The 27671-nt window shown below is 38.3% G+C and overlaps 1 protein-coding gene across 3 annotated transcripts in view; it reads right to left on the reverse strand.

Annotated features, from left to right (window-relative positions):
• The window catches only part of TSG101 (tumor susceptibility 101), a 52132-nt gene that overhangs the window by 20923 nt on the left and 3538 nt on the right, over positions 1 to 27671 (reverse strand). The window contains exons 2-8 of one of the 3 annotated variants that reach the window (XM_030560538.1): positions 21562 to 21646; positions 18889 to 18954; positions 18052 to 18215; positions 16320 to 16446; positions 9440 to 9506; positions 5849 to 5943; positions 290 to 3179 (exon numbers count right to left, since the gene is read on the reverse strand). In XM_030560538.1, coding sequence (XP_030416398.1) covers positions 2599 to 3179; positions 5849 to 5943; positions 9440 to 9506; positions 16320 to 16446; positions 18052 to 18215; positions 18889 to 18954; positions 21562 to 21646 — 1185 coding nt within the window. In that variant the 3' untranslated portion in view covers positions 290 to 2598. Of the gene's footprint in view, positions 1 to 289; positions 3180 to 5848; positions 5944 to 9439; positions 9507 to 16319; positions 16447 to 18051; positions 18216 to 18888; positions 18955 to 21561; positions 21647 to 27671 lie in introns of those variants that run through there. The other 2 variants (XM_030560539.1, XM_030560540.1) reach the window with 2 other exon arrangements.

Consider the following 27671-nt stretch of genomic DNA (forward strand, 5'->3'; position numbering starts at 1 on the left):
TCACAAATACATGTTGATCAGGCTGAACTATCTGTATTATAAGCTATTGTCTTTTTTAAAAGAAAGTCTTAAGTACGGTATTGAACTTTCATGTGCTTTTAACCTTTCTGAACTCTACAGACTAAGTTAGAAACGGTTATGGAAGTAATTTTAGAATGTTTTAGTACCCACTAACATTTCAACAGGCTGTAGTTAATAGTCACAAAGACACTATTCTCAAAAAGGAATTTGCAAACTCACATCCTTCCATGTCATGTGTTCATTAAAACACCACAAGATGACTAGAAAGTAAAGGCTACAACTTTATTTGTAAAACACAATCACCAAGTTATACAAATTAAATGCATTAATCATCAACATCGTCCAACATCAAAAAGGTATAAATATGACTGTAGACCTCGTCAGAGAGTAGGTATTTCCATCGGGGAACATTCTAATCCAAGTGTAGGGTACAAAACGTACCCATGCCATATGTGCTGGAAGTGCTTCTACGTATGTATTGAGCAGAACCTTTCCCAGTGCGTGAAGGAGTCAACCCCAGTTCCTCTAAAGGCTACAGATTTGCACTGTACAGGAGGGAAACCTTCAGAGGTATTCAAGAACTGAGATGAATACTTAAATAAATCTTTTCCAATGTCCTTACTGCAAGCTTCACCAAACTAACTTTTAGGCTGCACACTGTCTTATATTCTATTACTTTTGCCTTAGAGTCCTGTATACAGAGTGTGGTGTTTTCTATTAAACTGCAGCTTCCTTATTCCTCCTCCAAAAAGTTGGCGAGGCTGGGAATTTGAGTAATGCAAGGCCAGAATAGTGGAGAATGAACATTCCTCCACTCCTAATACTCACCTCTATCCTGTCTCTGACAAGTGTCCTTTTGCAGGCAGTTCCCTCCATAACCAATATCTTTCTGGAAGAAGACTTGATTAAAGAGAAAATGGGGAGAAGGGGCTCCTGGTAAGGTTAAAGCAGTTCCTTTCTCAAGTCCTGTCAAACAGGGATTTCCAAATGCAAATTGCTGCATCAAGGAGTTATCAAAATACTGACAGGAGTCTTCATTTAAGAAAATAAAACAGGTTCCTTCAGTCCAAAACTACTTTAAATACAAATTAATGAACGTTATGTAATACATATCTTGACAATGGGAACTGAGACAGGAGAGAAGATGGAGATTTTTGAAATATTAAAATTCTTTTCTACAAAATTTAATTTTTTAAATCTTAACTACACGGAACAATATATTCGCTAACACATTTTACAATACTTCGATTTTTTTGTAGCTCAGCACTCCCAACTAACAAAATTAAATTATAGTGCTGGTTGGCTATATGCAAAAAGCAAACTGTAAACCAGGCCCAAAGCTTTATCCCTACAACAAAAATATAAATATACCGCAACAATTACTGGAAGGAAAATGCTGCAGTTTTCTACATGATCACTAAGTTAAAGAGACACTGTCAAGCAGTTTATAGCAATTTAACATTAGAAAAAACCTGAGTTTCAAGTGAATCAGTAAAGCAGTTTCAAAGAAGAAGAAAATCCACAATATGAGAAAGTTTTAAAAGGCCTCAATTCTGAAAGAGCAAAATAAAAGCAAGAATGCCTCTTACTGGTTCTGGAGCATCAGACACTTTTGCCAGGGCTATGTTGAAAACATCAAAGATATTGGGGCAAGCACAAAATTGTTAATTTTATGCTTTGTTAGAAAGAGGAAAACTGTTGGAAAGATGGAAAAGGACAAAACTGGTAAGGAAAGAATCTGTTTTCAAATATCTTAAAAAACCAAAAATACTATAACAAATTCAAGTCTTTAAAAATAGTTTGTTGTTTATAAAAAAGGACATTATGTCAAGAGTCTATACTTTCACAGTAACAAGACTGAACTTCTATAGTAACTGTCAAATACCCCTCTGAGGTAATTATTATGTATTTTACAGACAAGTAAACAGAGGTATGGAGAAGTTAACTGACTTATTTCCATAATAAATCAGTGACAGAGCTGGGAATAGAACCCTGAAGCCTCAACTCACAACATCCTGCTCTGCTAGACAACCTAACTCCCGATTTTACATACCTTTAAAGTTGCATACTGTGTTAGAAAATGTCATCGTGAATATGTCCATATAGTTCGTATTACTGTATCTCTAATAATGAAATGCTTCAAAAAGTTCAATTATACGTTAGGTCCAATCACAAAGCTACCTATTATTGAACGATTTTACACAGAGAAGATAGTGTATTTAAAAAAAGAGATAAAAACTATTTGGCAGTGTCCCTTTAAACAAGTTACATAAATTAATCAAATTAAGCTCAAAATAAAAAGTCAAATAGACCTTGCAGAACAACAAAGCTTAGCATCTGGGAATAACATTTCATTTTAATAGTGGGGTAACAAATATTATGTGCCAGAAACACTATTATCAACCTCCGAAATGTTTTCAGCAACCAGTACTGCTTCTCCCACATGAGAGATGGCAACTCCAATCACTACCAAAGTATCCCCATATCATTAGGAATCCTCCTATGGTGTATTCCCTACCCCTGGTGAGGTTCCTACTTGTCAAAAACATGGCCAATAATGTCAAACTTCCTCCAAAGTCATATCAAAGTCTCCAAAACACTCAGTAAATCCAGGTTGAAGACATCAGTACCACTTTGAGATAAGAGGACACCATCTAGATGGAATAAACCCGGAGACTCTGGTACAAGGGAATCGTGTCTGATCACACACCCTCCGATAAACTTCATAAAGCTGCCAATTTCCCTGTTGACTTTTTTTCTGTTCTTATCCATGAATCTATACGTCTCTTCTTGGTTCCATGCCTTTCGGGGCACAATGTTTGACCAGACCAGAATGACATTCTTGAATGTGTGCTTGATAAAGCCTAAATCTTTCTTAATTCGGATGATAAGATCCACAAATTTTGTTGTCCCCAGATCATTTCCTCCCAGGTGTATCACCAGCACATCAGGATCTGGCAGACGCCTTCGTGCATGAAACAGAGTGGGTATTAACTGATCCCACATCATGCCGCTCTTTCCTATCCAGTGCAATTTGGCATCCTCCACTCGAATGCCCAGTTGTGGGCCAAAGCTTCTTACGAGTGCCCGTTTTTCTGCCCAGAAAACATACGAATGACCACAAATCCATACCTGCTTCTGCTTTCTTCTGGCATCTGCTATTAAGAGAACACAAACAAATATTAATGCTTTGGTCTGGACTCCACCTTTATAAACTGCACGTGGCCTAACAGCCCTTCAACTCCCTTAAACATGGCTCACTCTGCCATACTCCATACTTTGGAAAAGCCAAGACCACAAGTGAGGCAGATGCATAAATCCTAAATGTGTCATACTCAACCATAATCTGGGAGACCAAGTCTTCTTCCAGTATCTGTTTAGACAAACATGTTCGCTCCACATGCATGAAGAAAAATTTACCTTCCTTCAGACGTCTTTGCTGGTAATTAGTGCCTGTACTGGATATAAAAATCTACAGAAGGTAATCCATGTTCATGTCTCTTTGGAATGGTCCCACAATGGCAAATATATATTCTGTGTGTCCTATAGGGATGAAGGTCTTGAAATACACTAGGTCAGAGGTTCTCAAACTGTGGTTCGCGGACCACCAGTGGTTCACAAGCTCCATTCAGATGGTCCATGGATAGTTCCCTCTAAAGGTGCATGTCTGGGCAGCCGCTCACGAGCGACTGAAGGGCCACCCACCTAATTAGAGGAGCTGCAAGGCGTGGTTCCACTAATTAGGTGCCTGGACACTGGAGAAGATGTACATGTAAGATGAGGTGGTGGCCTTGGGGGAACTAAGGGGTAGGTGGGAGGGGGCTGTGGGGTAAGAAGAGAGGGTGGGGGGAATTTGGGATGTGCAGAACTGCGGTGGCCAGAGAAAGAGGCAACTTTCCCCAGCTCCAGGGCTGTGGCTGCTGGGGAGAAACAGCCCTCCTTCCCAGCCTCAGCTCTGTGGCTGCTATGGCAGAGGAGAGACCCCCCCCACCCCTTCCCAGCCCCAGCTCAGGGGCTGCTGCGGTGGGGAAGAGCGGGCACATCCATCGCATTAGAAAGGTAAAACTACTGACATGAAAATATGAGTTGTGTGCTTTTATTTGTAAAACAAAATTATCATTAAGGTTTTTTTAATATAGTGTTTTTATCCAAAGCGGTTTACAATAGCTACTTAATGGTACAAACAACATTTGGAAAGATCATTAGGTGGTCAGCCGAGACCCTCAGCAATTTTCAAGCGGTCCATGAAAAGAAACGTTTGAGAACCATTGCACTAAGTCTTGCCAGAGCTTCAGAACTTTGCAGACTTACTAAACCCCAGAACATCCTCCACCCCAAATAAATACTAGCTTCATTGTTATTTTGGGAATACTCTTGTAAACTTTCCCCACAACTAACAGAGGGCCCAAAACAACAGATGTAAGGAGACCACTCCTACCAGACAGCTCTCTTTTTCATGGAGCTCATCTCCTCTTGTTAACCTATGAGACTAATATCAAATACTGGAAGTCACTCAGCTTTTCAAAGAATTGTAGTCCTGATAGCTGCGGAAGTACAAACACATAAGCATAACAGCCAGCCTCCTGGGTACTGCTGCTCAAAAGGTTCAGGGCAAGAAAAGATGATCAAGTAGCCCATGCATTAAATCCCATGCCGACTTGTACATATCCACCCCACCCCCATCTCTTTCTTCATTCATTTGGCTGATGGACTGCATTACCTTCAGTTGCCACATCATCCCATAGTTTCTGAGTCTCCTGGCAACCAAAGTGAGCACTTTTGGTGCTGCCAATGCAGTCTGACATTTAAAGTGGTAATTGCTAGAGCTACTTCAGAGGCCAGAAATACTGCAACAAGGATGTAGATTGGCATATGGTGCCTTCGGAAAGAGATACAGTTTAAGCCCTCCATTTAAATGAAATATGCGCCCCCAGAATGACACTGCTCATTTTCAAAAAATAAGCCTCAAGCACACCACAGTCCCAATCCTTCACCATGAATAACATAGTTCCCATAACAAAGTGAAGAGCACAAAAGATTTTACAGTGCAAACAAATACACATCTTGTGTTGCAAGACAATAAGGTCAATTGCTTACCCTGAGTTTATCAGATTAGATTTACATTTTCCTCAGGTACCTCAGTCAAACCAGTTTCAAGATATAATTTTGTTTGCCCAATACATAATAAATATACATGGGATATACAAAAAGATACTGCATTTCTAAATAAAGAGCACAAACATACTTAAAACTTGTTTGTCGTTTCTTGTTTTTACTTACGGTACTTATTTTGCAGGAGACAAAGGCTGTAAACATATTACAAGTGATTGCTACTTCACACACAATGTTTGGAAGGGACTGCTATCAAACTAGAGTTATAGCTCTGTATCTCCATTTACTAGATGGTTCTCTCGGATCAAATTAAATGAATCCAATAGATAACTAAAATAAGGACAACTACAATTTTTAAAAAACAAATACACAGAGCACTGCACGTGCAATAAAAATATCACATTTTATCAAATGGGGATAGAAAAATGTAGGGTGGCTATATGCATTGTTCTTCAAAAAGTTCACAAATCGGACACTATGGATAGAAGGAAGACAAATTTACCAAGTTTCTGACTGGAAGAAACAAAACGCAATGGATATTTTAAAATATATGCTAAATGGTATCTCTGCTTAAAAGTTCAGGTTTTAACTACCATACAAGTACGATGCAATTTACATCTGCTTCAAAAATGTGATTTTTTTCCCTGTCTACTTACGGCTGGATCCGCTGCTTTCTCTAGAACTCAGAAAGAGAGATGCTTTCAAAGTTACTCACCAACAGTAGTCACAGGAGGCTGAGATGGGTAGTGCTGACCACTTGTTGTTGCTGGAAATGGACCACCAGGTGGATAAGGATAGCCCGGGTAGCCACTTGGTAAAGAAAGTTACATTAACATTACGCAAGAATTTGCGAAACATCCATGTACATCAACTTTACACTGTTTTCCAGTGTTAAAGTTTTGATTCCAAAACTTTTTACAAGGTTATCATACTAAAAGAAAGAGCAAGTTTCCTTTTCAAATATAAGCCACTTTTACAAGAAAAGGTACTGCTTCAAATTACAGGCCAGTAGAGACTTTACTTTCTTCTTCACAGGATATGCTACTAATTTAGCTTAAAGATGTCTCACAATTTCTCATATAATTTAAAATATCATAATATTTGTATCTCTGACAAGTTATTTGCTGGTCAAATGTCCTGAATGTTTCAAGTTCCCTTCAATTGGATTAATTTATTTTACAATCCTGAAGAACCACTCTTGGAACCATAAATATCTGAAGAAAAAGTATTTACATACTAAATTGGATTAGAGTTTTGATTGACACTATGATAGTAATTAACTGTAGTACAGCTGTTAAACACAAATTAAAAAGTTAGTATATTTGTTGTGTAAAAAGCTAGTGTTAAAAATTTATCATGTAATAAAATATTATTATATTAAGGTAAAAAAAATCTTCTGTCACAGTACCATTAAGAATTTTTGTGGAAGGAGAAGGAGACAATAAATACACAGATATTATTACCAAATTCATTCATCAAGGCAATTGACAGTTTGGGCAGATGACATTTAATCTGTTTTCATTTACCCTCAAAATTGAAACTAATTATTATCATTGGAAGTGTAAATGTTATGCACTAACTGCCAAGATTAGGCCTTACAGTTACTATACTGATCTGTACCTATCACTTACTTGTAATAAACAGTATTTTAATTATAATTTAAAAAATAATATTAGAGACTATTTCCCCAAAATATGATAATTTATGGCTCTTGACCAAGAGGGACTTTTAAAACTGGGTAATAAATGAATATTTAATAAAAAGAGGCACACAAGATATTCATAATGATGTATTACAAGAGGAATTTAGCACATTTATTTTCTGAGACTCAATTATCTTTTAAGTCTTTTTAACATGCAGTAAGCCAGAGGTGGCCAACCTGTGGCGGCCAACCTGTGGCTCCAGAGCCACACGCCGCTCTTCAGAAGTTAATATGTGTCTCCTTGTATAGCCACCGACTCTGGGGCTGGATCTACGGGCGCCAATTTTCCAATGTGCTAGGGGATGCTCACTGCTCAACCCCTGGCTCTGCCACAGGACCTGCCCCCACTCCACCCCTTCCCACCCCCTCCTCTCAGCCTGCCATGCCCTTGCTCCTTCCCCTTCTCTTCCCCCTCTCCCCCAGAGCCTCCAGCATGCCACGAAACAGCTGATTGGGAGGTGCGGGGAGGGTGATGGGCGGGCTGATGATGGGCGAGAGGCACTGGGAGTGGAGGGGTATGGAGGAGCTGATGGGGGGCTGCTGACGTATTACTGTGGCTCTTTGGCAATGTACATTGGTAAATTCTGGCTCCTTCTCAGGCTCAGGCTGGCCACTCCTGCATTAAGTGCTTATTGGAGAAGAGCATTATATCAGTCAGAAAAATAAATTCCAGTCTGCCAGAAGCAGTGACACGTGTGCTGCTCCTCCTAACAAGACACTACACTGTACTCTCTGCAGCACAATTTTTTTGATACAGTTATTCTATACTGTAGGAGCTCATCACTTGCTCCAAGACAGAAGTGAAATACGAGTAGAGCAATAATAAAAACAAACAAGTATATCCCACCCAAACAGAGGGAAGATAAATGACTGCATGGCATACATATGAAAAGGTTTACATTCAGTGCCACCCCATGCTCAAAAAGGGAGTGAATGAAAGCCCTCTGAAGTCAACGTGAGTCTCAATTTACTTCAATGGGCTTTGGATCATATCCAAAGTGCAAATTTTATATCAATACAATAAACTATTTCCTAATCCCTGCATTTAATTAAAATATTTAAATATTTTAAAATGTTTTACATAACAATGAATAGTTAACAAAAAGAAAGCTTTCATTCTGATGACAGTTTGGAATACATAAATCGCAGCCCTGCAGATGAAATCATGAGAAAGGCAGGAGACACTAAAAATTGTAAGGCTAAATTGTTAATTGGTTTATAAAATATTTAAGTATTAGATTACAAATTTCAAACAATAAAATGGACTTAACAACCATGAAAGCCTCCTGTCTGTGTCACACCCTCACAATACTGAAATACATTTAATGGGTCAAAGTCGGCTTTCTACATAAAGTTTATTAATAACAGCACCATTCTCAATTAGGGACATTTAGAAACACGGACATATTTCTTACAATGAACTGTCAAAACAATTTTAAACACATTTATCTAGCTTAATATTTATTCTTTAGGTTAACATAAGTAATTACTTCAATTTTCTTTTAAAATTCAGTAACCAAATCCCTATGGTATCAAGTTTACTTATACTGGGTAGTAACATAACAAGAAAAAGGCACCATAAAATAGCCAGAGACCCCTCTGTTAGCAGAACTTTTAGAGTATAGATTGTGACAGAGGTGATGTTAAATACACTTACTTAAAAATTAGAATTTGACTGTTTAGCACATTTTCAGAAGACTGAACTAATGTGCAAACTACTTTTTCCTCCAACACTTAAGTCATTAAAAACATTACAGACATCTTTTATCTTGTGTTATTCATGGCTCATTTTGACTTTATATTGTTTGTGGATTGAGGGGAAAGAGAAGAGAACAAGGGGTATTCTATATTTGCCTAGAAGAGAGGTTTAAACAAAAAATGATTTCTTACTTGAGCAATCAATTGCATGAACTGATATTGGGCAATACCTTTAAAAAGGAATAGAGTGACCTATCCCATAAAAACTGATCTCTTATATAGTTCAACAAGAGGAGCAATAATCCAGCAAGGAACACTTTGTAGTAAGCAAATTTTCTAACTAAACCTAACAATTGTATATTGTAATCAATTAGCACTAAAAGGCTTAGCCCCTATTCAAACTTTTCCTCTGCTATTGACAAGGATTGAATCCTCGATTTCTGAACACACTACCATAATACACCTCTACCCCGATATAATGTGACCTGATATAACACTAATTCAACTATAACGCAGTAAAGCAGCACTCGGGGGTGGGGAGGAGGGGCTGTGCACTCCGATAGACCAAAGGGGGAGGAATAGCTCAGTGGTTTGAGCATTGGCCTGCTAAACCCAGGGATGTGAGTTCAATCCTTGAGGGGGCCACTTGGGGATTGGTCCTGCTTTGAGCAGGGGGTTGGACTAGATTCTATGAAAGCAAGTTTGATATAACACAGTTTCACCTATAACGCGGTAAGATTTTTTGGCTACCGAGGACAGCGTTATATCAAGGTAGCGGTGTAATTTAAAAATAAATCTAAGAATTCAATCTCCATCAAAAGAAGATACAAACAGGGTGTGGGATTCTCAGAAGTAGCACCAGCACAGCAGATCCCCTTCAGTGACTGGATTTAAAGCATAACTTACCTTGGGTTAGGAGGGTGTCCTGGTGGATAGGGAGAGATTCCACTTGGCATGCCTGGCATATAGGATGCTAAACAAAATAACAATTTTGTACCAGTTTTACTTTTCAAGATTTTGTTAAATGACGTAGACATATTTATGCTATGATGAGAGATGTTTCAATACACTGTTCAACCATGAACATAATACAATGCCAGAATCAAATGTCAGTAAAAAAGAAAAAAATGTAACTATTTTTTTTTCATGTTTATTCAACATTTATAGACCACACTAGCTTAAAAAAATTCATTGACAAAAGCCAGAAAATTTTATGCAAATTCATTGCTTAATAAAACAAAGCCTGGCCAGGTTATCTAGTGGCAATGCAACCTGCTGCTGGGGGAACCCTCTCAGAATCAGCAGGGGCTGGGAGGTCTGAAAACGCAGTCTGACACACCACTCTGGCACTTTCCTTTAGCTGATGTTCAAAGCTGTGGTGGCAGAATCTAGAGGCAGTCACATACAACTCTCATCAATCAATGAAAACCTGAGGAATAATTTTTCCTTCCATCATTTAGTCATTTGATTTCATACTAATGAGGGAAATATTCATCCCTGTGCTTTTTTACTTATACAGAAGTCCAACGCTGCAAATTAGGATATACACGAATTTTAAGTACATTCTTACACCGTATGTGTTTGAAAAATCACTAACTCATTTATACAAGTCTACTTATAATATGAGCTATTATAGGGATGATAAAGAGTTTGTGCCTTCAGATGCTCTCCAGACAGGCTCCCTCTAGTAATTATATTCATACAATCAGGCATTAAGATATCTGAATACACTTTTATCTTTAAATTAGGGATGATCCTGCACAACTATTTTAATTCTGCAGACATCTCTTTAGTACTGAGATTACCTTCAGCACAGAATTATTCAGTAGCCTTTGCTACTATCATAGAGTCTGCCAGCCACCATTTCCATTATAAATCCCTATTTTCAAGTTCATCCAACTGTGTCATAAAGAAATTGAAAAATATCATATAAGATTTGTCATTTGTTTTCACCTCATTTCACCAAGTGGGAATCAACAGTGGTATAAAGAAAATGATGTTATGCTTACGAGATGAGTTATGAAAATTTGTAGTCTTATATGTACTCATATTTCACTAGCGACAAACAATACATAAAAATGTCTATTTTAGTTTGAACCTGTTCATTTTAGCTATGCCTAGTACTTCCCTTTCCTAATAATCATTACATGATTGCAAGTGAAGCAATTATTTATGTTATGAAACGATGCACTTCTCACTGTTTGATCCTAATTTAAGAATGAAGAATCTGTACTTCCATTCTTGTTTGTGATGGCTTGTGTAGCCAGAAACTCAGATGCTGTTTTCATCTACACTGGAATATGGATAAGCACAGAGCTGCACCTTCCAGCATTGTTTTTCCTTAGCTTCTCTCTCATAGTTTGAAATATACTCACACACCTAACAGCACTCAGGTAATTAATCCCATTTATCTGCATCTTCCTGATAGACTGGTGGAAGGGACTCTTAAAGAAGACAATTAGTTGTGATGTAGTATATAAACAGCTATGTTTCTTGGGAGAATACATTTGGGTAGTGGACGTGAAAAATACTAAAGCGTTTCTATTAGGTATAGTCATACTAGAAGCAAGAGAATCTGAATCATCAACAACCAACACCACAAACATTCCTTAGTAGAAAGAACGAGGAGTACTTGTGGCACCTTAGAGACTAACAAATTTATCTGAGCATAAGCTTTCGTGGGCTAAAACCCACTTCATTGGATGCAGGTAGTGGAAAATACAGTAGGAAGATATATGCACAGAGAACATGAAAAAATGGGTGTTGCCATATGAACTCAAACAAGAGTAATCAATGAAGGTGAGGTATTATCAGCAAGAGGACACAGACTAACACAGCTACCACTCTGATTCCTTAGTAGAGGTACTTTTCCAATAGAAAAGAAAATATATTCCAGTATCCCTTTCCCATCCATTTGCTGCATCTTTTTAAGTTACTTAATAGAAAGTAAAGCTAATTCAACATCTGCAGTTGAGTTGCTGTCTCAGAGAATTCAAGAAGTAGGTGTTTCTCTTGGCCATATTGAAATCCATGGTTGCTTTATCCTTCATGGTTGTCTGCACAGAGTTTATCATATTTTTATTAATGAATATCAGAGTTAATATAGGAAAAGATAAGATAAGATATTAGAAATTATGCTCACAATGAAATTACCAAAAGCCAAATACATGTGTAGGTAGAGATTTTCAAAGCAGACTAGGGAATTTAGACACAGTCAATAGACTGCTCTGAAAATTTCAATCACATTTTCTTGTTTACTTGTCCTAGTATTATTGATATGATGTTAGATAATTTAAGAGTAAAAAGCAATTTTCTACTTTATAAAAATCTATCCACTGTATAATCCCAATTTTTCACTAAAAAGGTTATATTTATTTCATAGCTAGATTATAGTTTCAAAATTTATAATTTATTCAAATGTTTCCTTAAAAGAAAGTTGTATCCAACACACTCAGGGCAGCATACTAGCCCTATCTGATTTATTTTTTTAAAGTCAGAATATTTCAGAACCTCTTGCATGCAACCAGTATACTACAAGATGACAACAGCAGTATAAGGAAAATACAAATCAAATTTCCAACCTTTTAAACACTGTTTCAACTAAGAATTTATGTTTAAATGTTTAAGCAGCACTTTTCTGAATGCTGGAAACATTGCATTAAATAGTTTACTACTAAATAAGCCAAGATTAGAAGTGCATCACCAATTTAAATAATTTGAAATTATCTAATTTTCAAAAACTCTGGTCCTTATACAGTACCTCTTAAATAATAAGTCCAGATCTTTAAAAAGTTTTATGAAGTTTCTCACAGTCCCCTGGTGAGAAACTGACTGGCTGCCCCAGTGAAACAGACTATTACAAAGGGGCTGTTAAAGGCATACAAAAAACAAACCTAAAAAAAATATTTTGCTAATTTATTAAATTATAGTAGCCTGAGGTATTATTTGCAATTATAGCAGGTAGTTTTCAGCTAAATCTGACTTTCAAGTTGACAATTGCCCCTTTAAGCATAGTGACAGGTTTCAGAGTAGCAGCCATGTTAGTCTGTAAGCATAGTATAGTTCATACTCTTCAGTAACTCTAGACTTGCACTGACACCTACTGTTAAAAATTAAAATAGTTCATGCGGTTTGCTGAGTTATTGAACATTCTTACTACAGGTAGATCAATGATGCCAACTGACCCAGGAGAAATCCAATCTCACATCTTAAAAAAACTCCCAAAACTTTTGCAGAAGGAAGGATGGGAAGGGGATGGGGAAATTACTGATTTATGCCATCTTGAAAACAGGTTTCTAACGTCTTAACAGATCTAGCAGTGTCTGATTTAAGGCATGGAGAAACAGGAAAAAAGTAGATATACTGATATACTGTACTCTCTAATCTTATCTCAAATACTTTTACTGATTTTTTATATTTATGCAAAAATCAAAACAATGTGTTACATTTTGCATTTTTGGAGTATTTTTACCATTGACAAGTCTATTCCCGTACAAGTCAGACACTACGAATACAACAAAACATTACAAAATATGCTCTTGAATCAACATAGCTTCACTTATTCAGACTTGAGAAAGCATCTTTAACTGTGAGTTAAAATATCTATTGTCAAGTTATGCTTAAGAGAAACATTCTGTATTAACTGCATCGGAGGATGTCCTAAGGAAACTAAGTTATAAACTCAGACCTGCATTGTCACTAAGTCTTGAAGCTGATGAAAAATTCAGAGCAAGAGATACAGTTGGGATGGAATGAGAGAAAAGAACAGAGAAGTCAGTTCATTAATTAATTTTATTAATATCTTCCCTGCTACTTAGTCAGTTCTGGAACGGTCACACCCACAGAAGAGAAACTGCCAAGGAATTCAGGTCCCTCAAATGCAGTATTTTCAAGGAGTCTGCTAATCCTAGTGGTGCTACTATAACCCCTCCCTTCAAGCTAGAGAAGCCCATCTATAGATTTATATTCCTTCATTAAGTTGATGGCACAAAGGGATGATTTCCAGTATGACCTGAGACTTCAGAATCCCAAACATTCTGTTAGTTGCACAGGCATAACTCCCACTGAAGCAAATGAGAGTTGTACATGCTAATGGCGATGAGATAATCAGGTCCCTTGCAATCAGAATGACACAATACGAATAATTTTAATGTCCTATGATAATTGTCTCCACGGGTGAAACTCAGCAATGATCTGTGCTACTTGGATACTATTTAAACATGAAATCTTAATTCTCGAAATTCAAATGTTGGAAACCCAGAAAATGCAGAATGAGAGTGAAGGCCAAGTATACGAGAGCAGGTCTGTGAAAAGGCACCCTTCCCCCATTACACGATCTCAAAATACTGCCCCAACAACATACTCCCAACTACTCCCCTTTCATGTCCCTACTACAGGCCTTTTTAGGCAGCAGTCCAACAACAATGGAGACTATGATCTCTGCTGATATGAACCTTGTCAGAAAGAGAGAGAAGCTGATTCAGGGCTGGAGCTTCTAGCTCCAATCCTAAACCAGCAGTGTCACGCTCTTCCTTTCTATTGTAGCAGGCAGCAGGTAGGGGGCACATGATGGGAAATGGCAAGGAGTGGAGCACAGCAGAGCAGCAGATGAGGCTGGTCTGGTAGAAGTCTGGTCCCTGAAGCAGCTTCCCTTTTTGGTGAAGATCATGGTCTCTGAGAGACTGGATGCTTTGCAAGCAGATACTGTTATCCTTAAAATACTTATATGACCCCATTACCATAGTATCTTGAGTGCCTGACAATCTTTAAAGTATTTATCTTAGCACCACCCGTGTGAAGTAAGGAACTGCTATTATCCTCATATTAGTGATTGGACACAGGCAGATAGAGACTTGCTCAAGGTCACACAGGAAGTCTGTGACAGAGCAGGGAGACCTGGGTTCAATTTCCAAGCTAATGTCCTAACCACTGTGTCAATCCCATCTCTCTAATAACACCAATCAGCTGCTGGAGAACACTTTTCCTAGGGAATGGTGAAGAGGGAAATGGGCTTCTTTTGAGCAGGCTGGGACAGGGAAGGCATTTAGAGCAAGGCTAACTGCCATAAGGGGGTATCTTGAAATGCTGTCACTACCCCCACCCCATCTGTAATGCTCCTATTTTGTTCCCTCTGCACTAGAAATGTCCTTCCCCGCTCTGCATTGCTGCCCTATGATCTCCACAGCCTTCCATAGCAAGCCTGGTCCCACAAACCAGGAATATGACCCGTTAAACTGCAGATGGTTTGTTGGTTGGGGGCAGCTGCAAGCAGAAGGGACCTGATCACTGTGCTTCCTCCTGGCAGTGCTTCAACTACCAGTTCCCCAGCTAGGTGTAGAGGGGAGCTGGTTCCTTAGAGGCTGTGAGGAATGTAGCTCCATACTTTCTTCGCTTATCTGACTACAGTCCAAGCCCATGAACTCCCTGGTTGACCAACTAAAAGTCTCAGTTTGGTGAACCAGAAGGTTCTTCAAACAAGGGCTCACCGCAGAAGACCTGCAAGCAAGCAACCATAGAGGCTGGTGGAGTAATGGAGGTTGGTGGTAGACAGATCCCTCCTCTAACAATAATCTCTCCCAGTTCACCTGCACATCCCCCTTTCCTCCTCTGGTCATGCAAAGTTTTGCACAATCTTCCTATAACCCACCACATCAGACCTATGAACACAATCCCCTATTAATATCCCTAGCAATTCATTTTGAATTATTTTTTATATTCCCCTTTCCAATGAGATTCTACGTATTTCGTGTTCCTATAGTCTCTAAATTTCTTCCTCCTGTATTTCTTGCTCTGTTTTCGTGTGTGTTTAAGGTCCTCACAGGTCTGAATCCTTCCCCTCCCCACCCAAAAAACATGAAACAGCCTAAAAGTATTAGGCTGAATTTGGCCCAGAACTCTGACACTGCCACTCGATGAACAAGTATGGGTCTGGGTTTGTTAACCTCTTCCCCTCAGTCCTGCTTTTGGTTTGACTCTTCTTTAGTTGGTCTAATCTACCTCTTCATCCTATGTTTGATCCTCTGCTTGTGCAATCTTTTTGCAAACATTCTCATCCACCCCATCCTTCTGACATAGTGTAACAAAACAATTTAGAAAGCCTTAAAAAAAAAATAGACAGTGCTTAAGGTAAGAGTTTAAAAGGAAGAACAATTGCTATGTGAAAGGAAAAAAACCTCAAAATTGAAGGGGAAAAATCAACAGAGTCTGAAAATCTACAAGGCAATACTGAATTTGAAAATGATTAAGAAGCCAACAAATAGAGAAAGGACACAGGTACTGTTGTCCTGGATCCTGGAGAAAAAGTTTTTAGAAAAATTATAACAAAAAGAATCATAATTGTCAAGACAGAACATGAGCAAGGCACAAAAAAGGTTATCAGAGGAAGCTGGTATAAGGTAAGAATGAATGCTGGCAATGTCTACAGATGGCAACAAACAGTCAAATTTAATAGTTTAATATGATAATACATTTCCTTCCATTAAAATATTATGAGAGCCAAAAGCCAAATGGTATTATGGCACAAAACAAAAAACTACCAGTACTAAAGAAATTGGGTCATCAGCTTTCAACACTACAGAGTACAATAAATCATTTGTCAAAATATTGCATAAGGCAGCAAAAACACTTGATAATGAATTGAAAATTTATTATATATATAAATAAATTTTCAATCATCAAGTGTTTTTGCTGTCCTATGCAATATTTATGCGCACACACACACATATACTTACATATGTGTGTGTGCATATATGTATAAGTAAGTGATATATATATGCACATCACTTACTATTTGGTGGTCCTGTTGCTTGGTATGGTTGGTAGGATGATGAAATGGTAGGCCGAGAAAAGACTGGAGGTTCCTCTCCGAACACCACGATCATAATTTGAATCAATCCTATCAAGTCTGACTGCGGCTATGAGGGAAAGCAGATCAAAAGCTGTTTTTTTGTTGTTGTTGTTTTTGTACTAAAGACAGCTTAGTTGACTACTAACAATAATGACTTAGTACCATCTCATCACATACCACTGATCAGCTGAATATTTTTCCCTCCTATTTATAGACCCAATCTAGTAGATTCCAGTTTAGTCAACTTGTCCTACTAGCATGATGTTAAACAATCAAGAGGGAACACACAGCAGGAGTAGTGCTGATACCGAGCTGAACTCTGGACAATGTACAGTTCCACATGAATTACAGTACTACAATGACTGAAGAAAGACTAAAACTACCATAAACATTTAGTTATTTTAAAAACCTAAACAACACTGAGTCATGAAAATTAGGTACAGAAGACGAAACATTCTAATGGTTCCAGCCCACATAAGGTGCAGTCTTTCCTCAGTTTGACACAAAGCACAATAGTTAGAGTGTTGCAGGTCATTAATGAGGCCATTAAAAATCACTCTTGGAGTAGCAGTGTCTTGTATTCAATAGCCTGATTTTCACTGCAAACAATATAAAAAGATGATCAATTACATTCAGTTTACAGCTCAGTGTCAGGTAGACTTCAAATCCAAAGTTACCATAATGTGACTTGGAGGTAAAATTGTATCTTATTCCTAAAAGTATGCTTACCCTTATTGTTTCAGCGGCAGTATAAAAAGCAGTGTTTACTCACATTATAGTACACAGAGACCAGCTAAAAGTCTCAGTATTAAGTGAAGTGTTCTCCCTAACGAGGGCAGAATACCAAATAGCAGAGACGGACAAATACTCACAAGAGGTATCAGAGGAGTGCGTGGAGACCTGAGGATATGCTAAATTTTGCCCTCCCTTTTACACATAAAGCAGGAAGTTCCCAAAGAGCCTTTGCTGCTGTTTCTTAAATTAAAACTTTCAACATGAAAATACACTCCTTGCTTTTCAGGCAACGTCTATAAAACAGTGAGTGCTCTCTGGAGGAGAGTTCAGAATATAAACAAGTTATAAAAACAAAGCCATTTCAAATGCCATTTTTTAATCATCTTTTCAATAGGTTTTGCTATGGTTTAAAAATTTGGACTGTTCTACAAACAGTTCACCTTCATAGTTTCACCTTAAGTTTGTCACAGTACTATAATTTTGTCCCAGGGACATCCCTGAAAATCCCTACCTTGCTTTCAATAACTATGCTCTCCCTACTGCTCTCTTAAGGACCTATATTCAAACAAACCTGTCAGGAAAGGAAGCTTACATGGATTCCCCTTTTGAAACCACCAACGCTGTGCTCCTTAACTAGCCAGAAGAGCTGCCATCAAGCAGGCATAGCTAGCTGGTTAACAGTGAAAGTGATGCACTGAATTTATTAATTTAAGGCAGTTAAAAGTGACATTCAGACAACAGTTTTTGATTAAAAGTTCCAATCCAATATCCACTGAGTGTCAATTATCTTTCTGATAATGTGGTGTTTGATGAAAAGATCACCACTATTTTATTGTTCAAAGCCAAAATGACCAGAATTAGTAAAGAAACTTGATATAATAATATAGTGGAATTCAACAGTAATCAGTCTGAAGGATTTCAGATTAGTCATACTTACATGTTTCCACTCATGCAGATAAGGAAGATATATCTTTCCATTTGCATCAACATGCTTCCCAGTTTTAATTGTCATCGAACTAGTTGGTTTAACAAAACAGATTGGGGGATTGAAAGGGTAGGTATCCAGTAGCCACAGACATATTGGGATATTGTATGTGTTACCTAAAGAAAAGTTTAAAAAGGTCTGAATTTATTCTTCTTCCTCCTCAGCTCATTCTGACCTGAGATTTTTAAAATACTAATAAACTACTCATGACTAGATTACACCGCTATCGTGAGATCACAAAATGCATGAACCAAGATTTGAATCATATTGAAGTATGAGTATCTAGAGTAAACTGAACTTCACCACATACATATTTAATGAAGAGTTCCTGGCTTAGCCATAAGCTCTGCCATTATAAAATTTACCACTAATAAAGTGTTTTACACAAATGCCGCCCCCCAACATGACACACAGAGTTCCTATCTCTAATTTATCCTTAGTCCCACTTGTGAGTTGTTTGAAGCCCTCCCCCTCAGTTGGCTGACAGCAAAAAACTGTTTAAAAATAAAAATGTTGTTGAGTACTGACAATAGCACTACTGTGAAATAATGATGTTGCTTCCCACACTATCAGATAGGCAGAGGCTGCCTGGAATAATCAAACAGCCATGAAACAAATACAACCTGTACACTGGAATTCCATAACACAGCAGAACAAACAAATCTTTCAAATGTTACATAACATAGTAAAGTCTTTTTTAAGAGAATAGTGATGATTAAAACTGAACATTCTACAAGCCAAAATAATCTTCCAGATGATTTGAAAACAAAAGAAAGACATGATGCATACCTCTATAAGGCACAGGAATGGTTCCAGTGAGGCTCATCAGATCCCTGGATGAGCCATCATTAAAAACTGAAAGACAATACACAGTATTAAATTATTTTTGCTGAGTTAGCTTTGTGTTCCAGTTACCTAAACCTTTTTCAGCCTGTGTGACCTAGAAAAATATTTATGCTGTTCTTAAAGAGTGTCTCTTTCTTGACTATTACATATCTAAAAACTGGTAAGTATTTATCCATAGCTGATTAACACCTAAAAATAACGATTTTGAGAGATGGGAAAGACATATTAGGAAATTAGATTTCCTATCCCTACAAATGTAGGACTGTCTCCTACACTCAAAGCCCCATGTGAAGATGCATCCACATAAATTACCACATAACCCTATTCTGAATATAAGCTCTCTGAGGGAAAAAACCCACACTAGTTCTTATGATTGCAAAGATGTCCCTCAAAATATCAACTGAATGCAAATTCAATGCACCGTTGTCTGCATGCTTTTGTCTACAGACATCCTGAAACAACAGTTCTGAAAGACAAACTGCTTGTGCATTTCAGTAGGGTGGTAAATCTGAAGCATACTGAGGATACCTTATATGTCAACACTGTTAACTACTTCCCTGTGGGTAATTTCAAAAGAAATATCAAACTAATGTATTTAATCATGGTTGGACACAGTGGCAGATACTGGCCTGGTGAAGAGGAGCAAAAACAGCGCAACAGTTAGCTGGTGTCAAGGTTTGCTGAGGAGTGAGGAATACAGCCCCTCTTCCCTCTTTCAAATTTAAAGTCACTTTCATGCCTGCCCAAAAGGTGTGGAGAGAGATGCCTCTTCCTCCCCAGTCAAAAGCTTCAACTGTACCCTGATTGCCAAAAAACTAAATTGCCTCGCATGCCTTCCCATGTGTCCAAAGTGACAAATGCCCCCTTCCCAAGATTTCCCCCTGAAAACTTTTACAATACACATATATTTTTTCAATACATAAACCTGCAGCAGACTGAACATTTGGGGACAGCATACATTTAATGTACAACCAACAAGGGAGAGGTCCTGGGCAAAGCAGCACTGAGTAATTCTTGCTGCCACATAATTTAGCCTTAACTCTCAACATAGACAGATGCCTTGGCTACACTGTCTCTTCACTCTTAATAGGTTATCAAAAATGAATCTCTCCAGTGTCAATTATCTTTCAGATACAGTGGTGTTTAGAATTGAACACAAAAAATTCCACAGGTGCAGTCTCATCAGAGCAGTTTAGAAAGGAACAAAGTACCTTTATGCTGCAGGATATAAGCCTTTCCATTTGCAGCTCAAAATGGAATTGACATTTTGAGCACCATATCACAATACAAAATCATGTCTAGAGTTCTGTTCACTTTTCTCCCTTCAGTCTCTTTCAGGTTCTCTCTCCTAGGAAATGTTTTAGATTACTTCCCTCAGCTGTTGGTTTGCATTTTTTTTTTTAATTTAAAACTCGGTTATTTTCTGCCTGTTTTTAATTGCTCTAGGTCTCTTTAAATATTTCTCCCAAATTAGAGTTATCTGTGAATCTGTTTACTCCTTCATTTTGATCTTGAGCAAAGAACTAAACTCAAACCTCAAACTAGTTCCTGAAGTGCTCCATGGAACTCTCTCGAACTTAATACATTCCCATTTACTGCTACAATTAAAAAAAAAGTTAACGTGACAGCAGTTAAACCACTGATAGGTTAAGCAATTACAAATATTTACAACATGCATTACAAAAACTTTGAAACTGCTTTCCTACACAGATGAATGTAGACCAGGGGTAGGCAACCTATGGCATGCGTGCTGAAGGCGGCACACAAGCTGATTTTCAGTGGCACTCACACTGCCAGGGTCCTGGTCACCGGTCCGGTGGGCTCTGCATTTTAATTCAATTTTAAATGAAGCTTCTTAAACATTTTGAAAACCTTATTTGCTTTACATACAACAATAGTTTAGTTATATATTATAGACTTATAGAAAGAGATCTTCAAAAAAAATTACAATGTATAACTGGCACACGAAACCTTAAATTAGAGCAAACAAATGAAGACTCGGCACACCACTTCGGAAAGGATGCCGACCCCTGATGTAGACTATTATTTCTACCCTAACAAATGTCAAGATGTTTCACTGCTAACAGGACACTTTTGCGAGGGGGGGGGGGGGTCGACTTACTGCTCTTTATAAATAAATATATCAGAATATCTTATACTACAATGGAGCTGAATTTTCCATCTTGACACAGATTCCAATAGGGCAACAGAATGACTATTGAGCAATACACAACAGTACAAGCCTGCAGGATCAAAAACTAAGCTGTAAGGAACAACGCACTTATTGTCAACATTAGAGGGGAAAAAATTCTTGTGTACATTTCTTTTTTAATAAATGTTCTCTATAGGCATGCTTTTCCCCCAAGGAAGATGCGATCCCATCAACAGAATTTATTTAACAGAACCTCAAATTCTATACTCTAGTTTCAGTTCTCTCCCATAAAAAGCTATTTAACGAAGTATAAAACAATAAAAATAAAAACTTATTACCAGATATAGGCACCAGTTGCCAACTAAATTTTACTAATTGCAAACTTTAAAACTGAGGAAATGCCGTGTAAATACACTACATATTTAAATCAGAAACAAGAGAAGACTTTCTTAGCACAAACTCACCATAGGCATCCATTACAGGTTTGAGGTCTTTGTACTGGGTAATAACACTGGTTGTTTCCTGCACCGTCAGATCTCTATACTTATACTGAAAAACAAAAGCATTTAATGCCTGTGCAGCCTTTAAGATACAAAGCCATAAGTTCTATAAAGTTTTGTCTTGCATTGGTTGTCTTGGAGACAAGCAAATTGGTCAAAAATTGCATTTGCAAGGCTTGAAGTGAAGCACTTATCTACAAAAGTCAAATCCTAAAAAAAATTTAAAAATCACCTTATAGTTTGTAAAAATCATGTACGTAATTTTATGGTTAAAAGTTCAGATTAGTTGTAAATCAGAAGAGTAGAATCAAAGCTGTCCCATGTGGAAAAGATCTAGCAAGTTATCAAATCTACTTTCCCACTATATTATGTGACCATACAAAAGCTTACAACATTTCTTCCCATTAAGGCCTTTCTATTTGTAGTATAAAGCCAAACAAAACAAAAGCAAAGGAAAATTAATGGGAAAAATGTTAAAAATCATATTTGGGGCTGGTGGTATTTGTGGTTTTAAGAAATCTCTCTCAACCTGCATAACAAGCATGATGGATATAGCAATCCCATGCAGTGTCTTTGAGGACCATGCTGTTCTAAATGTTTTGTATTACAGTGGGCTAGGGGGATCGCATGCTACTCCTGAGGGAATCTTGAGACAAAAAAATTAAAAAGTCTGCGCACAGTATTTTAGAATTCTGCAAAATTCTGCACATTTTATTTGGCAAACAACACAACGTAATCATGCCATTTTCAATTATTTTGGTAATTTATTTCAAAATACCTAGCAGCAACTACATCTGTAACAATACAGACAACAAAAAATTCAGGAATTTTTTTGACAAATAGATTTCTTACAGAAATATTAATACAGAACTGTGAATAATAATCCATCTAAATAACAATACAGAAAGGTATTTCCTGCACCCCTCAAAAGTAGTGCAAAGGCTTGGGGGAGTCAGGGGTAATGGAGGAGCTGAGCAAGAGGGAAAGAATTGATGGGAAGGCGTCTGAGTGTGAACTTGGAGGGTTGTTGGGTGTGGGAAAAGTATGGAACAGGGTTTTTGATTTGTTTTTTGAAGGGAGGAGAGGATTGTTAGGGAGCCTCCCCATGCAGGCCCTGTGACTCCTAGCTTCTCTCATTCAGTCAGGCACATCTGCCCTGTCCCCATGTGCCCTGGCACCCCCACTCAGCCACCCCCCTCCATTCCCATGTGTCTGTGGTCTACTAGGTTGTCGTGAGACAGAGGGTAAGTTTTTAGCATGTGTATAGAAACTTTTATTTTTTTTTATATCATCATCTCTGTGGTGCTGTTACTTTAAAGGTGCTTGCTTAAAAATGGCTGTGTGGTAACTTGTAACTTCTGGCAATACACTGTTCATTGCCCTCAGAGACAAAGCAATTTACAGGCACTGGGCTTTGGGTGGACTGGTTTTCTGAGGATACCACAGCTAAGGTAGGGAGATGTGCAGCCTTAGAACCCTCAGCCAGACAGGAGTGGGAACAGGGCCCCTACCCAAGAGAGATCATGTCTGGGAGCTGGAAACATTAAGTGGGTGTCCTCAAGGAACCTGGCAAGAGGAACAGAGGGTGCAGTTACCCTGAAACCACAACAAGTACTTGAACTTTTTTTTTTGAAACTCAGCTATATAACATTTGTAACTCATAAAATATGTAAATGAAGCTCAACCGTGTGACGTGAAATATTTGTTCAACATACAAACTTATGTAGAAAGTAACCCTATTCACAATTCCTACTAGGACAGCAGATGCTCTTTGCTGCTACAACATACGTATGTGCAGGGACATAGTGATGAAGACCACAAGAAGCATGTTGCCACCTCATTTCAGGTTGTGCCAGTGACAGCCCGATTTTCAACCAGTGCTAGGGGTGCATGGATTCAGGAGAATTGCTTATAGTGAAGCCAGATGCGCTGAACCTGAGCTAGAGGCAAGTATTTTTGTGTGTAAGTTCAATTTTTATTTGATGTGTGTAAGTGGCATTTGTAAGGAATATAGGGTGAGGCAGTGGTCCCCAAACTTTTTCATCTGGCAGACACCAGACGATGAGCCACCAAGGACCGTGACGGGGTAAAAGCATCCACCGAAATGCAGCCAAGAAGCGGAAAACCCAAGAGGCGTTGCTGCCGAAATGCTGCTGAGAAGCAGTGTCATCAAGAGGTGCCACCGCTGAAATGCCACTGAAAATCAGTGGCATTTCGGCAGCAACGCCTCTTGACGTTGCCGCTTTTCGGCGGCATTTCAGAGGATGCTTGTCTGCCAGCCAGTACACGGGCACAGACAGATGTCATGGTGCCCACGGGCACTGCGTTGGGGACCACTGGGGTGAGGAATCCCCCTTTAGAGAGGGGATAATGTGGAGACAGGGTGACCTTAGTCTAATTGTGAGTGGAGGCAGGGATATCTTCTCACAAAAAAGTCAAGCAGAAGAGATGTCTACAAAGAGTTGTGGGCCTGGAAAGGGTACAGGTAGTCCCAGGCTCCAGGAGCACACCAAGTAAGCATAACAGCAGTAGTACTGCTGTCTCCTGGCCCACCCCTTTTGTACGATGTGGACATACTCTCATAGCAGCAGGGAGAAGCTGATGGCATGGAGATCTGTAAAAATAGGCAGTCTACCATATAATTCAATAGTTCTCAAACTAGGCTTCATGAATCACCAACTGTCCACAAACCATCTACTCATGGGCAGCAGAAAGCTAGCTTGGCACATGATTGTGTCTTGTTTCCAACTGCTAATCTATACCAAGAAAGGTATACACTACTCTTCTAATATTCTTCCATGTGAACAATTACAGTAACTGGTGTTCATATAACATCCCTGTAGCAATGTCAGGGAGGTATCCATGCAACTATAAATGGAAGGGGAGAGTCCAACATTACGAAAAAGTTTCAGAATCCAGTATAAATACCACAAAGTATTTACTGAATACTATTGATGTTTAGCAGTCTGAAATTAGTTCAAATGTAGTCCCTGAGTAACAAACTTGTTATCTAAAGCAAAGGGATATCTCCGGTCCTATAACTGCTCATACAAGTAACAACACTGAAGGACTACCTTTTTCTTATATCCCATAACAAGAGAATGCTGGATATGCAACTGCCAACCAACCCGAATCATATCTTACAAGAATAGAGATGGTAATTTCCCCTCTATTCACAACCTTTTCTGAGGAGAAGCTGTGACCTTGGAATTCTTTCCCTCTCTCTGCGCCATGGAAAACACCAACAGATATTGAGGAAAGACTCTGAATACTTATTACTCCTTCCTTCACCCTCTGGTCCACACTGCTTTGGATCCTTATTGAGCAGAACCCATGATCAGCATGGATGCATGTCCTCTGGAATGGTGGTTGAAGCATGAAGGGACATACAAATCTTCAGCGCATCTGGCACTCAAATATCTTGCAATGCCGGCTACAACAGCGCCGTGTGAAGGCCTGTTCTCGCTTTCAGATGACGTTGTAAACAAGAAGTGGGCAGCATTATCTCCTACAAGTGTAAATAAACTTGTTTGTCTGAGCGACTGGCTGAACAAGAAGTAGGACTGAGTGGACTTACAGGCACTAAAGTTTTACATTGCTTTATTTTTGAATGCAGGTTTTTTGGTACATAATTCTACATTTGTAAGTTCAACTTTCATGATAAAGAGACTGCACAACAGTACTTGTATTAAGTGAACTGAAAAATACTATTTTTCGTATTTTTACAGTGCAAATATTTATAATAAAAATAAAGTAAGCACTGTACGCTTTGTATTCTGTGTTATAATAATTGAAGTCAATATATTTGAAAATGTTGAAAACATCCAAAAATATTTATATAAATAATATTCTGTTATTGTTTAGCAGGGCAATTAATCACAATTTTTTAAATCGCTTGACAGCCCTAGCTATGCTTGTCAGATAAACATGAATGTGGGGAGACTTGTGTTTGCAGAGTGCTGAAAGGTGTTGTATGTGTACAGTACTATTTCAATCCTAGTTTTTTCTATGAAGATGGAGAAGAAACCATTTATTATCACGAAGAAATCTAAAACATCTTAATGACACACTGCTTAGCTGACTTGGAATGGTGCATTTAAAACGATGAAGTCTAGTTGAAGACTTTTAGAATTTAATTCAGAGTGTTATATCACTCCAATATGTATTACTCTTTATAGTAATTTCAAGTTTCTGGTTTGACATTTAAGGATACTTGGGGGGAGGGGGATTCTTTTTTTACGCCGCACACAGAAAAGTGAGCTTTGGCAAAAGTTTGATTGTTTTCTTAGATTTAAAAAATACTGTTGCAGTGACTGCTTTATTATCCTGGTTGTTCAATAATTTATCATTCCTTACTTTCAAGAGATATGCAAATAAGGAGTGGCTACTGATGTTGCTATAAACAGAGCAAATGCTGCAACAGTCACTCATGCGATTTTTAAGATTATTCAGACAACTATGGAATACCGACAGACTGAAAAATACTGCATAGAACAGAAGGATATTTGAGGGAATATTTTGTGTTTCTGAAATGGAATTTCTCCAACTTTGAGTTATTTTCAACTACGCTGTCAAATTTAAAATAATTTCTTTCAGGTACATCTCTGCAATTATGTAATATATTTGTGCCCTTTATTTTCCTTTTCACTCCAATTTGTATTAAATAAGCAAACAATTTTTGATCTAATATTTTATGGCCATTGAGTAATGGTTCAAAATATAAACTGTTAGTTTGAATAAGGGTTCAGAAAGTCTCCAAAATCCTTATGAGAAAATAAGCAGCTATTGACTTCTAAATGTATTATCCTGAGCAAATATTTAGCTCTTATATATAGCACTTTTCAGACTCAGATTTCAAGCCACTTTACAAACAACACTAAATACTTCCATTATAGATCAGGAAACAGAGGCACAGAGCCTAAGTGATTTTCCCAAGCTCACACAATAAGTCAGTGACAGAAGTAAATACTTACTTGCAGAGGAAATAAATCTTTATGTTCACTTAAATTAGATGTCATTTACTGTTACAGTTTTTGAATATTTCTCATTAGAAATACCTAAAGATCTCCTCCTTATAGCCACACATTTAATATCTTTTCTGCGAAAAGTATATCTTTTCTGTGAAAGCAGGTCCAAAGAAGTGGAGAGAGGCTGAAGAAGACTATTTTCATCTGCTAGTACAGTGGTCCCCAATGTGGTGCCTATGGGCGCCATGGTGCCTGCCGGGGCATTTATGTGTGCCGACCTAGTGCCCAGCAGGGGAGAGAAGCCGTGGCTCCGCGCCTGCCAGGGACAGAGAACTCCGGGGCTGCAGGTTGCGGGCGCCGGTTTTCTCGATCCTAGGCAGGCGTGGGGCCCGCCTACTGCCCAGCAGGAGAGAGAGAAGCCAAGGCCCCCAGCCTGCTGGGACAGAGTACTCCAGGGCCAGAGGTGCTGGTGTTCTCTGTCCTCGCAGCTTCTCTCCAGCTTCTCTCTTCTTTTTTGATTAATATATTATGTAATATTATATATGATGTTTTTTGTATTATTTAATGTACAAATACAAAATAAGCCTTGAAAAATTGTTGGTGCCTGCCACACTCTTCTGAAAACATGAATGTGCTACTGGCCACAAAAGGTTGGGGACCATGTGCTAGTAGGTGAACAGCAGTTTTCACTGAAGTCATATGCAGCAAATCAGGATGAATCTCTTTTATGTATATGATCTGATTAACACTGTTCCAATCCTCTGCATTAGGGGTTTGGAACGGGTCCCATATGAGGAGAGATTAAAGAGGCTAGGACTTTTCAGCTTGGAAAAGAGGAGTAAGGGGGGGATATGATAGAGGTATATAAAATCATGAGTGATGTGGAGAAAGTAAATAAGGAAAAGTTATTTACTTGTTCTCATAATACAAGAACTAGGAGCCATCAAATGAAATTAATGGGCAGCAGGTTTAAAACAAATAAAAGGAAGTTCTTCACACAGCACACAGTCAACTTGTGCAACTCCTCGCCTGAGGAGGTTGTGAAGGCTAGGACTATAACAGCGTTTAAAAGAGAACTGGATAAATTCATGGAGGTTAAGTCCATTA

Source organism: Gopherus evgoodei, chromosome 4 (assembly GCF_007399415.2).
Source record: "Gopherus evgoodei ecotype Sinaloan lineage chromosome 4, rGopEvg1_v1.p, whole genome shotgun sequence".
Taxonomy (NCBI): Eukaryota; Metazoa; Chordata; order Testudines; family Testudinidae; genus Gopherus; species Gopherus evgoodei.